At 37.1% G+C, this 15529-nt stretch overlaps 1 protein-coding gene across 2 annotated transcripts; it reads left to right on the top strand.

Annotated features, from left to right (window-relative positions):
* The first annotated feature begins 395 nt into the window (after nucleotides 1-395).
* LOC108435405 (pulmonary surfactant-associated protein B) lies at nucleotides 396-13780 on the top strand. Of its 2 annotated transcripts, none has more exons than XM_017711231.2 (11): nucleotides 396-478; nucleotides 755-789; nucleotides 2453-2527; nucleotides 5043-5165; nucleotides 6738-6851; nucleotides 8346-8420; nucleotides 8656-8839; nucleotides 10400-10542; nucleotides 10623-10703; nucleotides 12593-12630; nucleotides 13258-13780. In XM_017711231.2, the coding sequence occupies exons 1-10, from the start codon at nucleotides 427-429 to the stop codon at nucleotides 12626-12628; spliced, it is 918 nt and encodes a 305-aa protein (XP_017566720.2). In that variant the 5' UTR covers nucleotides 396-426; the 3' UTR covers nucleotides 12629-12630; nucleotides 13258-13780. The 2 variants fall into 2 exon arrangements, with proteins under 2 accessions (XP_017566720.2, XP_017566719.2); XM_017711230.2 differs by having other exon boundaries at nucleotides 755-819.
* Nucleotides 13781-15529: the final 1749 nt, after the last annotated feature.

Below are 15529 nucleotides of genomic sequence, written 5' to 3'. Positions count from 1 at the left end.
ATATATATATATATATATATATATATATATATATATATATATATATATATATATATATATTGTATATAATATAATTTATATAATTGTGGCACAGAAGATTAAGGTCTTAGGATTTATGAGTCAAACCTCAGTGTTGAAATCATCAAAAATGCACCTTGAAAGTGGCCACTGTTAAGAAACACTGCAGACCCTTTTGCAATGTTTGTCAAATAGAGTGGTTCTGTGGTGGCTTTTGTCAAATGTGAACAACGCTTACTTATCACGAGCTGAGTTTGTGGTGTGGAGTTCAGATGAAGCAGATCTTAGATCTTTTTTTTAAGATTTTTTTTAGGTAGTTCCTGTTTTGAAAGACCCTTTCAGACCCTAGTTCTATAAAGTGCCCCTGGTGAGTACTTCTGCAAACTGAAATCTAGACTGAAGACAGACATGACCTCCTTCAAGCTCGTGTTCCTTGTATTCCTTCCGCTGCTCGGCACTGGTAAATATGATTTACTAAGAGATAAATAAGGATAATGCACTTTTATTGCCAGTTGTTGATATACTGTTTTACTAGCGCACTGCTTTCAGAGGCTGTGACTCATAGAGAACTACTGTAACTCAACAGAATCAAATAATACACAAAGAAAATGCATAGCCAACTTATTCCTCTAGCTGGATATATAATAGTCTGTGTGACTACAACTGAACTAGTGCGCAATGTAATTCTAACATTTTAGCTCTGATATTGGACCATTTGTCTTTACTCTTTTTGCAGCCAAAGGAAGATTTGTGGATCTAGAACAAGTGCAGGTGAATCATGAGGACACTGATGTTGTTGTGGTGAGACACTGATTTACACAAAAGAAAACAGAAGCTCAGCAGCATGAAGGTGCTCAATTCAAGTGCATATACGTTCTGAGGCCACTGATAAACACACTTCTGTCTTGTATTCCTTTTCAATTTAATATAAATGTCAAATTTTCAGTAGAACAATTTAAGAGAAAGTTGGAATCATTAGATGTTTACATGAATTTCAGAATTTCGTAGTATTTGGTGATGTGTTCCCATTTTGCTTTAATAACAGCACATGCATAAGTTGGCGTGAACTCCATATGTTTGTGCAAAAGCCTCTGATCAAGCTAAGTCCACCTAAGAGTCACCTGAATATGTGTTTCAATGGAAAGAATAAGACTAAAAAACAAATCTGACCTTTTAATATAAAGACATCAACATGGTCCTATCTACAACTGTTTATTTTCCAGGTTTAAATGATAAAAACAAGATTTTCAATGTAGTCTCAGACTTTTGGACTCCTTTGTATGTTACATATATATGACATGTCTACTCTTATGCTATGCATATTTGTATTTTATTCATGTAAATTGAAATATTTGCAGGTTTTTTGGTATTTTAAAGTAAGGGCATCACATGTTTCATTTTAACAGAGTAGTACTATATCAAGTCATTCCTGCTTTTACTTAAGTGGATGTTTTGAGCACTGGTATGTTTAGTTTAGGATAGTTTATGTGCTCATAATTTAGCATGGAAGTGTTTATGTGCATTGAGATCCAGTACCAGCTGTCTTAATATGAAATATAATGTCTATCAAAATTCTGCATTAAAAATTAGTTTTAGTCAAAGACTGAACTTAAACCGTATCAGCAATTCAGCCTTAATTTTACTATAAACAGCATCTATTAACCCCTAAAATACTCTGAATCTGCTTAGTGCATTTAGAATTGCATTTCGGACTCCTAGAATAATAAGTGGAAGCTAAGATTAACTCTCAAAAGAAAAAAACGAATAATATTCACACACATGTTCTATGAGAATTTGTAGATTGTAGCACAGGCACAGGTTCAGTTTTATCTAAAGTATCTTGAGCATCTAGAAGTGTTGCTTTGGTGTTTCAGGTTATATTAATTGCACAAATAAAGAAGTGACAGCTTTCGGTCCTTCACACCTCACTGTACCGTGCCTGAAATACACCAACCACACAGCTTTATCATGAAATACTAATCTCACTTCTCCTTTACCCCTGCAGGCCCTGCATACTTTAAGATTCAACAAACGAAAGTTTGATAAGATATAATAAGACTTTTACATTCCTTCCTAACCCCTGGAAGTTTATTCAACTTTAATAATCTTAAGGCATATTATTCAGAAAAGTATGCTTCATTCAGTACCTACTGATTCATTCAGCTTTTGTTATGAATTATTCAGTATCTGCTATGAATTATTGAGTAACTACTATGATTGATTCAGTACCTTTGATTAATTATTCAGGATCTATTATAAATTATTCAGCATGAATGACTGTTTATGTACTATAGATTATTCAGTATCTGCTATGAATTATTATATCTACTTAGATTTTTTCAGTATCTACCCTACTAATAATTGTGAGATCAGATTATACCAGAAAAAAGAAACTAAGCATAGTAACTGTGTCCTTCTCTCTGTCTTTCTGCAGGATGATGATGCCTGTCAAGACTGCATTCATATTATTGAGCTCCTGAAACACCTGATGTTAGATGAACAGTTTCAGGTAGGAACAACATGTTCACATACAGGTGATGATGCACATTACAGCGATTTTAATACAAGAACAGAGTGAAATCACTGCAACGCGCAGCCTTGAGTGAATTGTTTTTATAAAACAGTGACAAACTGACAATATGACATAAATACAATATGACAACAATTTCCAATTAATCTTTCATAAAATGCACAATAAACTTGATAATGTTGTTATACCAATAAATATAGCTTGTTAATATTAGTCTATGGTTGCTAGGCAACTTGAATGACCCAGTCAGTATATGTGAACATGTGTGCTGATATTGAGTATTTTACAATAACTTTGAACATGGTATCATGAACACAAAATATCCATTTGTAAAAGATCTTACTGATGTCTACATATACTTCTTTACCTAATGTACCACTGTGTACCAGCAGGATGACCTTCAGGTGAGAACATTAATGTTATTTTGAGGGAAATTTGGGGAATTTAATCTGAACAAGTGATTAAACATTTTCCAAACTGCAGGCTGAAACACTTTTGTGCATGACGGTGGCTCCTTTTCCCTCAACATGTGTAAAAGTCTCTCTGGTTGCATGGCTGTGGTGAAGGGATGGTTGAAAAAAATAGAAAAAGGAGAATAAATTGCACTGAGGAGCAAGTGGAGGCATTACCTTGTTTGGCTGTTCACGTGATTTATCTCTCTGTCTCTCGTTCCCATATTTAAATCAATAGTTTGGTGATTTATCTTAGGCAGATTGACTGAGTGTTCTCTCTTAACCAGTTCTTCCCTGTTTTTAGTCTGTTCATTTCCACATAATACCCTGATAAATGGTTCTTGAATTAGATGTATGGTTCTAGGAGGAAACTTTATTTGATATGGAGTCTACTACTACATAATGACTATGAATTTTCAATGTTCTAAGTAGCTTCTATGTATTATTCAATGACTACTATGAATTATTCACTAAATACTATAAATTGTTCAATAGCTAATATGAATTATAAACTAACTACTATAAATTATTCAATAAATTCTGTGAATTACTTAGTAAATGCTGTGAGTTATGCAGTAAACACTACAAATTATTCAGTAAAGACTATGACTTATTCACTGACTGCTATGAATTATTCACTAACCACTATGAATTACTCAGTAAGTATAATGAATTGTTCACTAACCACTTTAAATTATTCAGTAAATACTATGACTTATTAACTAACCACTATGAATTGTTCATAGGTGGACGAAGTACACAAATCATGTACTTGAGTTAAAGTAGAAATACCCAAGGTAAAATATTACTCCAGTAAAAGTAGAAGTCCTTACTCCAGACCTCAACTTGAGTAAAAGTACAAAAGTATTTGGCTTCAAATGTACTTAAGTATCAAAAGTAAAAGTACTAAAAGAGTAATTATGGCTCTGATGTCCTGTTATCATTTTTATAACAAGACTCGCTTCATAAACTCATTTTAGGTGAAAATCCTCCAGCGTCTCTCTTGGTAAACCAGTCTTTTAATAGAATGTCATTAATTAGTGACACTGACATCTATTAAAATGATCATAAGCACAAAACACTGAAGGCAAACAGTTTCCATCAGGGAGAACCGAGTGGCTCTGAAATCACTTTTACAAACAAGCAAAGTTTCAGTTTAAGATTACTTTGTAAATGAGTTACAAGTTGAATAAAAACTGGCTTTAAACTCAGGATCATAAATAAGTTTTATTTTACTGTGTTGATCTGTAGGTCATAAACTAACTGAACTAATTTACTATAAAATGAAAGTGTTTGTATGAATTCAGAAAAAAAGAAACGTGCCAGTCAAACTGCATATGTGGCCATATTTCTATATTGTGGTCTATTTACACAAAGTTAGGTTAGTTCATCATTTAGGTGACGTATGTGCTCCCAAAATTTTATGCTGCTGCGCTGACGTTGAATCGTGTGCTGCACTGGGTCGGTATGACTGACAGGTCAAAACTAACTCAGAGCAAAGTGACCGCTGTGCCCTGATTGGAGCTCTTGCTTTTGTGCTTCTTTTGTTTTAACATGTTACATTTTTATATACACAGAAACCAAAAGGAACGACAGATTTCTCAAAACGTAGTGGAATAAAAAGTCAAATATTTGACTTTGAAATGTAGTGGAGTGAAAATAAAACGTCACCCAAAATGGAATAACTTAAGTATACAGATACACGAAAAAACTACTTAAGTACAGTAACTAATTACATTTACTTAGTTTCTGTCCACCACTGCTAACCACTGTGAATTGTTCTGTAAATAGCATGACTTATTCACTAACCATTATGAATTATTCTCTAACTACTACACATTTTTCAGTAAGTGCTATGAAACTAAGTGTAAGTTCTGTAGTTATGAGCATGAGGAACTGAAGTGTGGATCCACATACAAAGGTTCTTTAGTGAAAATGGTTCTTCTGCAGCATCACTCCCAAGAGTTCTTTTTGGCTGCTTTATTTTTAAGAGTGTTTCAAAAATACCTGAGGTGTTTGCTTAAGTGTGTGGCTTTGCTCAGGTGAAGCTGAAGACCGCTCTGGAGGCGATGTGTGAGTCACTGCCTAAAGAAATCTCAAAGATGTGCCATGATCAGGTGGAGAGCAAGCTTCCTCTTGCCCTGACTTTCATCACCAGCCTGATGGTCAGTAAATCACAGATACAGTGAAAGGAAACACATTACATTACTGTTACAGTTTTACAGTTAACAAACGTATAATTTATTACATTGTTAATAAGTCATGGACCACTTATACTTGGAATAATAGTCAACTATACATTAAGTATTAGTTATGACTGGGTAATAGCTTCCACTGAATACACTGATCACTGACAGTATAGTTTATCATCATTTAGTAGTTCCGTTTTTACATTTTCCACCAGTTCCTTGGGAAATTGGGCAAGTTTTCAGATTTAGAAATATGCTTTCCTGGGCATAATTACATTTGTGAGGCTATGAATGACCAAATGATTTCGCTGTAGCACCACCCTGAGGCACAGCTGTGCTGCAGTTTTAATGGTTAAGAAAACCAAAGACAGAAGCTGATTGTGAAATATGATGAATAACGAACTTGCCCTGAATTTGTAGTTGAGTGAGCCATTATAAGTTTATTTTAAGGGATTCCCCAGAATTTAGTTTTTGAGACATTCAGGAGGGCAAGAGGTTAATTAGGGTATTTCGCACCTTGGTCCTGATAATGCTTATCATCTCATCTCCACATATTTATTGCTGAAAAACAGGTAAAGAGCAATTAAAACAGTAACTAGTCATGTCTCAATCATGTGTTCAGAGTTATCAGCAGTAAAAAAAATCATCATATTTCTTGGAGGGACACATAAGTTGTAATTATCGGTGAAGGAGTAGACCATAGAGGGTATTTCATCACTCTGAAGTCAGTGTCAGGCCTGAATAATGAACTCTAGGTCTAAGCTGTTTATCTCTATGAGAAAAATGAATAGTGTTGTCCAAAACCTCTTGCAGCAAACAGAAATGTTCCAAAGCTGTTTTTGTCTTTTGTGCATTTCCCCCTGGATCTCACTGGATCCTTCGAATTATGAGTTTGTCAGGGAGCCAAAATACGAATAATGCTACATCCTAAACCAACCACACAACCCAGCAAGCTTTGTCCAGTGTGGTAGTTTAGTGGCTTTGGCAGTTTTAGGCTGCAGTAGTTGGTGCTAAAGATTTACTTTCATACAGCATCATTTAAATGCGCAGGAATGTGAGCCTACTTGTAGATTGTGTGTAGCAGTGTTTGTATTTCAGCTCCTTAACAACCACATAATTCCAGTGACATTTCAGGGAGAATGTACACAGGAAAAAACATTGGCTTTGGGATATTTTTGTTACCACCATTTCTCATAGAGAAAAATGGCAGCAATCTTTTCACTGATGTTGAAATGATGACCTGTTTTAAGAGGTCTGTAGAGTGGAAACAGTCAGAGAGTAAAATGTAAAGACAGCTCTTTGAGCATAGTAAGGCTGTTGAATATTTGGAGGTGAAGGGAACTGGCCAAGAAGACAGTGATCCATACAGAACATAAATATGTGCTGGTGTGGAAAAGGGACTTAGTTATTCGGCCTAAACGGCTGGTACATTACCACAATCATATATATTTAAATAACCTCTTCTGTACTACTGCTTTATACAATAAACATACTAGTATCGACAGTTTTTCTTCCTCTCTCTCTCTCTCTCTCTCTCTCTCTCTCTAGGTTCCTAATGATGTGTGCTCTTATATTGGCCTGTGTAATGGCCAGTTGAGGGGGCAGATCCACGACCTGCTGATGAATCACATGCAGAAGACCATCGGGGTCCCCACTGCTACAGTAAGGGTGAAACGATGATCTTTATGACTGCACCAGGAGCGGAGTACTAACCGGGTCTCTGAGCCTGCGCTCAGGTTTCTGACCAGCATTGATTTATTATACAATGACCAGTATGCTAGATGTCTTGCATACTGGTCATTCAGTGAGGTATCAGTGAGATGTGTAGTCACAGAACGAGAAATCAATTAAGAAATGTTTGTTTACAAATAATAAAACTAAGTATTCAGTTAACTGTCCACTGCCCTCTACATAAGTGTAAAACTACAGTATATTACTGGCTACTACTTGCATTACTTTCACAGTAATTAAAATAGACTATATTAAACAAGCAATAGACCATGAGAGGGACTGTGTTACCGCGAAATAACATCATGGCTGTGATTTTGGTCGCGTGTTGTTATTCGCGATAACACACAACCTCGAGTGTTCGACTACTTTTATACAAAGGTTAGATAAATAAAGTAAGAAATTAATAAATCGGGCCGTTTAATGTTTTAATGTTCAGTTCCTTCCGCCAAATTATAGCTCCTTAACAAGCAGCTCGTTGCTACGTCATAGTAACAGCTCCGCCCCCTCGCTGCACAGCCGGCAGTTCGTTCTCCAGCTCCGCACAGACCAGCTGACAGTCCGGGAGTCTAATGACAGTCTAACCGACAGAGTCTGACCAAATCAGCTGGCGGTCAAATGAGGTCTGACAAGTGTTCCAGAGCGAAGTACAAGCGTTCAAATGGCCTGATGCTCCAGTCATTTGAACGCTTTTACTTCGTACTTTGCGCACAAACAGAAAATGAGCAGCTGTCGAGGTCGTTGCTTAGCAACGGCGTCTCAGCGGAGTGATACAGCGTTTGTGAAAAAGCCGTGATGTCATAACAGCGCGGTTAGAAAGCTTTTAAACCAATCAGCTTGCGCGGTGGGGACTAACTGTTGTATAACCGTAAATAACAGTAAATTAACAACTGCATACTGTGACTCTACTTTCACCTGCACCACCAGATTATTGTGATTAGTTGTATTCTACTGTTTGCTGACAGTAATAAATTAAAAAGTAAAATGCAGTAATCTCCTGGATTTTACACAACAACTGTAAAAGTAATGCAACTCAGTAGCTGGTAATTTTCTGTAATTTACATACCAAATGCATTGCTGTTGTTTTCTTTAATCTAAATTTAAAAAATAACAAAAGATACAAATAAAATAGAATTAAATCTTAATTAATATAATCACGTTAAATCGTTTTCCCACAACCCTGTAATCAAATTAACTAGGATGCTCTTTGTGTGAGAAATGTGATTTTACATGGAGTTGCTGGCGAGCAACGAGCAGAGAGAGGAGGTCTTCATTACCTGGATCAAGTGTGTTTGATTATGGTTGGAGATAAGCTCTGCAGGGTAAACTGCTAAACTAGGAAACAATGCAAAGAAACCTTTTTGGCTCCTTCATCTTGAAGAGTGCAGCTGTGGTTTAATCGGTTCTTCTTTCTGCTCCCACCTGCAGCTGAACTCCTCCATTCCGTGCACAGTTTGCACATATATCGTGGATGTACTGCAGTGTCTCATCCCCAAAACAGAGGTGAGATCATAACACAGACACACACACACACACACACACACACACACACACATATCTTCTAAGCCACTTCTCCTTCTGGGTCGTGGGGGGTGCTGGATCCCATCCACAAAGCACAAAGCAAATGGCAAACACAATGCAAACACAGAGGTAACTGGTTTATGTCTGTGAGACTGTATGATGTGCTGTATGATGTCTAAACTCCTTCGCTGCTCTTTGCTCTTTTTGTCTTTCTCAGACTCTTATCACCACTCTGCTCAGCGATGTGTGCCAGATCCTCCCTCCGCTGGTGCGGGGCCAGTGTGCAGGGATGGTTAAGAAATATGTGAAGATGCTGATCAAGATCGTGCTGGACATCGTTTCCCCCGACTCCCTCTGCTCTGTCCTTCGCTTGTGTCCAAACATGGAAACGTCTGAAAGAGGTTTGAGGCCGATTGAAGCTTCTGTTCATGTTCAACTCTACATCTGTTATAAACATGCCTACCTACTCACCTCCTGCAGCAGTGCCGCAGTAAGCTCTGGAACAGCGATGTTTACCTAAAACTCATATCAGATTTCTCATTTATAAAGGTTCTAATAAGCTAACACAAATGAACGATTTACCTTTAAACCTTAACCAAGAATAATAATATAATAGTCCAGCTAACTAATAAAATAAAGCTCACAAAATAAGACACAGCAAATGTATTTTGAGAACTTTTTATTTTTATGTATTTGAATAGTCTAAATAACATTTTAAAGTTGTATGGCCATTGGCTATTATTTGCAAAATAAATAAATAAATAAATGAACATTAACAAATCCTGTTGGAGGAACAAAGTCTTAAACAACATTAAGCGATATTTATGCTGTCTTTTCATAAGGTAAATATTTAAATACAAATAAAACGGCCTTAAAGTAAAGAATAACATATTCCTGTTCCTAATGGGCATTTCATGCTGTTGTGGTGTCAGTACTACTGTGGACAGTCGTTAATGCAAATGAATGGAAGTTAATTCATTAACAGCGACGCTTCTCTGCATTACCTTTACTGGCCGCAGGAGGCCACTAAAGTCCTAATTTAGACCACAAACAGTTAAAGTCTTCTGGTGGATGTTACATGTTGAGCTTTTTTCACCATCAGAACTAAACTGCACCTGTGTTAACTGGAAGTGGTTAGTTTTGCAGTGGCACTTCATACTTCCTCTGTCGACCAGTCTACAGTTTTAAACTGTAACTGTTACCGGGCAGTAAAATGCACAGTTCTCTGTTCAGTCCTTTAGAAACACTCTGAGTAAATAAAACTGCTCTAAAGTGAGATTTCCTGCGTTAAAGAGGAAGAAAACCCCCTTCTGATGATGTATCTTGAAGGTAGGAGGAGTTTGTGAAAAACCTGGGGGTGTAGATACTCTATGGCCAGCTGTTTGAAGTGTTTCTGAAATGTTAAACAGTCTGAGGAAAACAATGCTGCACTACAGAACATTACAACATGACAAATAGCATTAAATGTGTATTTTTGGACGGAATTCTCCTTTGTACATTTTTTTGCTTCTCGGGTAAAGTGTCCAGTTCAGAGATGTGAGGTTTTCTTATGACAGTGATCATATGGTTGTTTGTAAAAGTGTGTGCACCCCTGCTCAACAGCACAAAAAGTAGTGCGAACAAGTTAGCACATCCTCTACAGCAGGCACATCAAACTGGGGACCTTCTGGGCCAGAGTGCTGCGGAGGTCAGTGTTTACCCTCATTTCATGCTCTGAGCTCCATTCATGTAGGCATTGCTAATCAGCTGATGAGCTGGATTAGGTGTGTTTAACGGGGCAGTGTGCTGGCGTCAGTGTTTTGGCCTGCAAGGACTGGAGACGTCTAGAACATTTTAATACACAATTATTGTTTGCGCTTCTCTGCAAAAACGACATTCTATCATCCCAATTCAATTTAATTCAATTTTTAATTCTGCCACTTTTTCTCTGTTTCTTGCTCTTTCTCTCTTTCTCCCTGCAGCGGTGTTTGCTCTTTCTGACTGCGACTTGTGTCTGACTCTGGTTGTTCTGACCCGTCTGAGTCTGGGCAAGAATGCCACAGAGCTCCAGGCTGCCTCCTTCCTCCACACCGTCTGCCAGTCTCACCCCAATGCCCTGCCAAAGGTCAGCCGCAATCCTCCACCTCTGACCTCTCCACCTTGTGTGAACTCTGCTCATGACACATTTCTTTGGGTCTTTTGCAGTGTGAGAGCTTCACTCAGCACCATGGCAACCAGATTCTGGGGCTTCTGGGTAAAGAGATGACAGCTATGGAAACATGTGAGGTAGTGAACTAGCAGTTTATTTGCTTTTTACTCCAAAAGTAATTAAAAAAAAACACATTACAACATTACTGTGATCAATTGCAGTGTATCTCTGCACCACCTGCACTGACCACCAGGGGGCACCAACGTCTTAATTAATTAACATGACAAATATCCTGCATTTTTCTTTTATTCCCCCCCCCAAGGTTCTAAGGTAGTGTGTTCATTATCCATTTCTTTATCCTTTACAATTAAAAAAGCTTTTGTTAATGTGCCTTTAAGAGTGATATATGCAAAAGTTTGGGCTGTCAAATTCCAGGTTTTGTTGATTTTTTAAGTGAAAAAATTAGCACATCATCTACATAGAACAGACTTCAGCACATTTTCTATGCACATTTATTTTCTGAATTTAATATACTAATAAAAATAAAACATAAATTGTCTAATATGCAAATACAGTCTAATATGCAAATACATAATATGCAAAAAAATAAATTACAGTTAGGTTTTGTTACATATGTTGTTACATATACTCACCTCCCTTATAACGCCAGGGTGAACAGACAAAGCTAAACTGCTGTAGCCTTAATACAGATGAATGTTAATGAGCTGGATTTGGTGACATCACAAGAATTCAAAGCAGGCAGTTTTTGCAGCTTAGTTTCCATAGATGGACTTGAAAGTGAACAGTACATTTTGACTCTTTAACAGTGTTTACATACAAGATCAGACTTTTGGGTTTTCCATGATATGGGCCCTTTAATTATTAGTGGATCATGTGCTCACAAAGCTAAACTGATTTTATTTTATTTATTTTTTGCACCCTTTGGTCCCCAGAAAGCAGACCTATGTGTGAAGGACAGGAGAGATTCAGCTTCTGCAGGTGACCCCTGCACTCTGGGGCCCAGCTACAGCTGCAATACAATAATACAATAATAATCCATGGCATGTTCTAGCTCAGGTCCACTCAGTGTTCCCACTTTGAAAAATAAAACTCATTCAGAGTGGTTTGGTGTGAAATGTGATTGTAGAGACTTCTTTCTTTACAGTCGTGGTGATAAGAACCAGGGGTCGCCATGACTACAACACAAATTTTATTTACTATCCCAAACCACAAGTGAACCTGCATGTGTCTTCTGAGCTTTATATGGAATGTTGATGATGGTAAAATAGTGATGCATCTGGAAAAGATACATCCTGCATGTATCAATACACCACAAATGGATTTTAAGCCCTCAAAACTATCGTAAAACAACATTTCAGACATCAGACAGTGTGCAATCATAACCATTTCATGTAATAACTTTCTGTGAGGGAGCTTTTAGAAGTGGTCGTCTGGTTCCTATCACCTCCACTCTGAACAATTCTGACTTGGTAAGTTTCTCTAGAACAGAGCATTTCACACCAAACCACTCTGAATGACTCCGTCCACATCAGAAACAGTGGAATTCCCAAGCATTGTAATAGATATTTCATTATTGTTTTTACCATTTCAGTTGGCTCGTTTAAGACTAAGAAGCCACTGTAATGAAGAAACTCTTTTATATTATAAAATCAATAAATTGAAAATCCTTCCATGATCATGTCCAGCAAGAATGTAAATGCTGCCTTTTATGTTTTGGGTTAATTGTTTTTGTTTTAATGCAAAAGGCTACACTGGAAACGAGAATGAATTATGTTTCCTTCTATGAACATAACAGTCTTGACAGCTTATTTGAAAACTGTTATTAATCTCTAGGAAAGCAGGCCTGATAGTAGACAGTAGGCCTTTAACACATGTTGAGGAATAAGGGCTTTAAATAACCTCTGCAGAAAGAGCTCATGAAACTAGAGCAGGAAGGAATGGGTTACTGTAGCTCAAAGGTCTTTTCTGAGTTGTAAATGTCATGTATTTGATATATTCTCCTCAGATGGCTGCCTTCTGTCAGAAGACCATGCGGAACTAAATGTAAGTTTCAGAAGCCCATCTGAGCTTGAGTTACGCAGAGGGAGAATTAGAGACACCTTTAAAGGTCCAATATGATACTTTTTTCTTGTATTAAACCCCAAGGATAATAGGCTGTTAAATAGGCTGTTTTTGGGCCTCGAAGACCCATATATGTACATGACCTCTGTTCTGATTGACTGCCCTGTGTTGCACCTTATTAAAAGGCAAGCTAAAACACTCCTTATAACTTCATAACTTGAATGGGCGGGGCTAAACTGCGGTAGGCTGGCCAGGCAGATTTATGTAAATATGTATGTATGTAATTTTTTGATATTGCAGCAAATTGTTCTTGCAGCTTAGTTTCTCTATTAGGGTTAAACTGACTGAATAAATGGCATGTTTTAAAACTTTAGCAATGTTACATTAAACTTTGATTTCAAAAAAGTGAGGAAAATTCAGTTTTGCATGACCTGGGCATTTTAGAGCTGATCATCATTCGTTTCCTGCTTTATACACACATACCTGTATACAGTATGAAATACTATTCACTATGTCTGTATGAAGTGTTTTTATCATATTAAATATTAGTAGAGTGCGCTCAAATTTGAGTCCTATAACTGTTTTTTTCATGCTTTCTTTTTATCACAGATTGAAGTGAACTTCACACAGAGGACTTTCAGCTTTTCTTTTCATCGCAAACTGCATGTCAGTCACTTAAAGCCTGATGGTCTTATGATGGTCTGACCAGCACTCTGACCTCTTCTCCAAAATCTCTATGGTTATATTTGTTTTTATAATCTGGGCTACAATTCGATCTGTGTCGTGACACGCGCCACAAGTCATTCTGGCCTCTGTTATTGCTAAGACAAACAAGATAAAGCGGCTTTGATTTTGTGTGTAAACATGTTCTGTTGGATGAGCAAGCTGAGTTTACTATGACCTGAGCACTATTATTGATTTAATGGCATTCACGTGATCTGGGTTTTTCCTTTTTGCAATAACTTGCACAATAACCATTCACACCACTCAAGTCAAAGTCCTGACACAAACAAACACAAACAAGTCCTGACATAATCAAAATGAATGATTTTGTACTTGATTCAAGACATGAATGTCAACAGCAACATTAAAGCATCTTTACTAGTGTGAATAAAACTGAGTGATTCTTGGATTCTTGTGTTTAATGAACTGACATACATGAGTTTTGGATAACTGGACTAAAGTAACTTCTACCCCCACATATATAAATAAAAAATAGAACATAAAATGTGGTCTGTGCAAAGGTTATGGTTTATTTTTACTTTCCAATACTTAAAAATCAGCAAATAGACAGATCAGCAAAAACAGAAACTGTTCACTAAAATATGCAGAAAAATGTGCACACTTTTACATATGACTGTATTTACAGTACTGTGCAAAAGCCAGGGGCCACCATTCATTTATGTCCAGTCAAAACAGCCATTAAGTCATTCATTTAATTAATTTTTCAGCATCGGGGGACAAAAGCAGAATACACGTTTAACAAAGCAGAAAATTACTCAGATGCCTCAACATCTAAATATAATAACAGATGTGTCAGTGTCCAGTGCGTCCATTCTTTACCCTTATTACAGATTCCATTCCTTGCAGGACACTCACTTTCAGTTTCTCAAAGAAATCTGCAGACACACCTCCACAGTTCAGTCTTAAAAGTGGTTTTATCATTTTTTTTGCTTCTGTAGAATATGACAATGACTTATTCAGTGTGTATCTAAGTACTACAAACTGTTCACCAAAAGGTATTTTCAGAAGCTTTATTCAACATTTCAGAATTGTGTCCATCTGTTTATCATCATTTCTGTCAGGATTTGAGATTTGATCACTTTCAAAATATAACACTCTGGATTTTCATGTTATTTTAACTTTATTCTTGATGTTCTGCAGCATTTTCAGTCATTTTAGAACGACTGTCAGACTGTTGATAGCTGTTAATCATTCTGGAGACACCTAAAACTTTATTAGTAAAACCGTATTACTGTATCGTTGTACTATTATGTGACGTTATACAAGAGTTTTTAGAAACATCTACCTATACTCATTGGCTACTTTATTAGAAATACCTGTACTATGTAGATGTACAGTCATAGATCAAAGCCCATCTTTTCCTCCACAGTTTATCAGCCCCATCTAACCCATTCATCATTGTAAAGGGACTGCCATAGGACCACCATTGTCCAGACATTTGGGCGGTGGATCATTCTCAGCTCAGCAGTGACGCTGACGTGACAGTGAGTGTTAGTCTGGTATGAGTGTATGACAGCAGTGCTACTGCTTATGTGTATATGTCTGGCTCAGATAACAATGGAATTCAGCTCTTATGCTGTCAACAACCTATTGTGTAATCTGTTGGTCTATGATTCTTCTGACTCAGTGTTGCTTTCCAGTTTGACCAGATTTGGACCAATGTTATGTGAACTTGCACAAGTCCTGTAATGAGTTGCATGATTTCTATATTTAGAAAGGGTGTTCCTCCTTCCTGCTGAGGCAGTATATCAAACACCAACAGCTGAACACCCCCGCAACGCTCCCTACCCCCCAACCCCTAAATATGGCATGTCTAACTACGAACGTAAATTTTACCTCCTCTAGTTACAGTTGGCTTCTGGCCACTGCTTTCCTCACTTTAATGTCCTGTTGGTCACAACAGCATATTCTAGCAGATCATATGTTACAGTAAAAGTACTGTTACTGCACTGGGGTACAGAAAAGTAAGAGCATCATTCCAAAAAACAACTTAAGTTCAAACATAGTAGGTCAAAAATGACTTAAAACACCATTTGATAAATACTTCGGCATTATTAAAGCTATAAGATATAAAATGGCTCTTCTTACATCTTATAGACAGTCATTCAGAGCACACACTTTTACTGCACACATTTCA

The sequence above is a fragment of the Pygocentrus nattereri genome, chromosome 18 (assembly GCF_015220715.1).
Source record: "Pygocentrus nattereri isolate fPygNat1 chromosome 18, fPygNat1.pri, whole genome shotgun sequence".
Classification (NCBI taxonomy): domain Eukaryota; kingdom Metazoa; phylum Chordata; class Actinopteri; order Characiformes; family Serrasalmidae; genus Pygocentrus; species Pygocentrus nattereri.
Note: the sequence above shows the minus strand (reverse complement) of the source record. Positions and strands in the feature narration are given on the sequence as shown.

Bases quoted from the DNA above. Each gene is read 5' to 3' on its own strand.
- LOC108435405 (XM_017711230.2), top strand. From the start codon at position 427: ATGACCTCCTTCAAGCTCGTGTTCCTTGTATTCCTTCCGCTGCTCGGC. The intron at 6,852-8,345 runs GTAAGGGTGAAA...TCCCACCTGCAG, and splicing joins TCGGGGTCCCCACTGCTACA to CTGAACTCCTCCATTCCGTG. The intron at 8,840-10,399 runs GTTTGAGGCCGA...TTCTCCCTGCAG, and splicing joins CATGGAAACGTCTGAAAGAG to CGGTGTTTGCTCTTTCTGAC.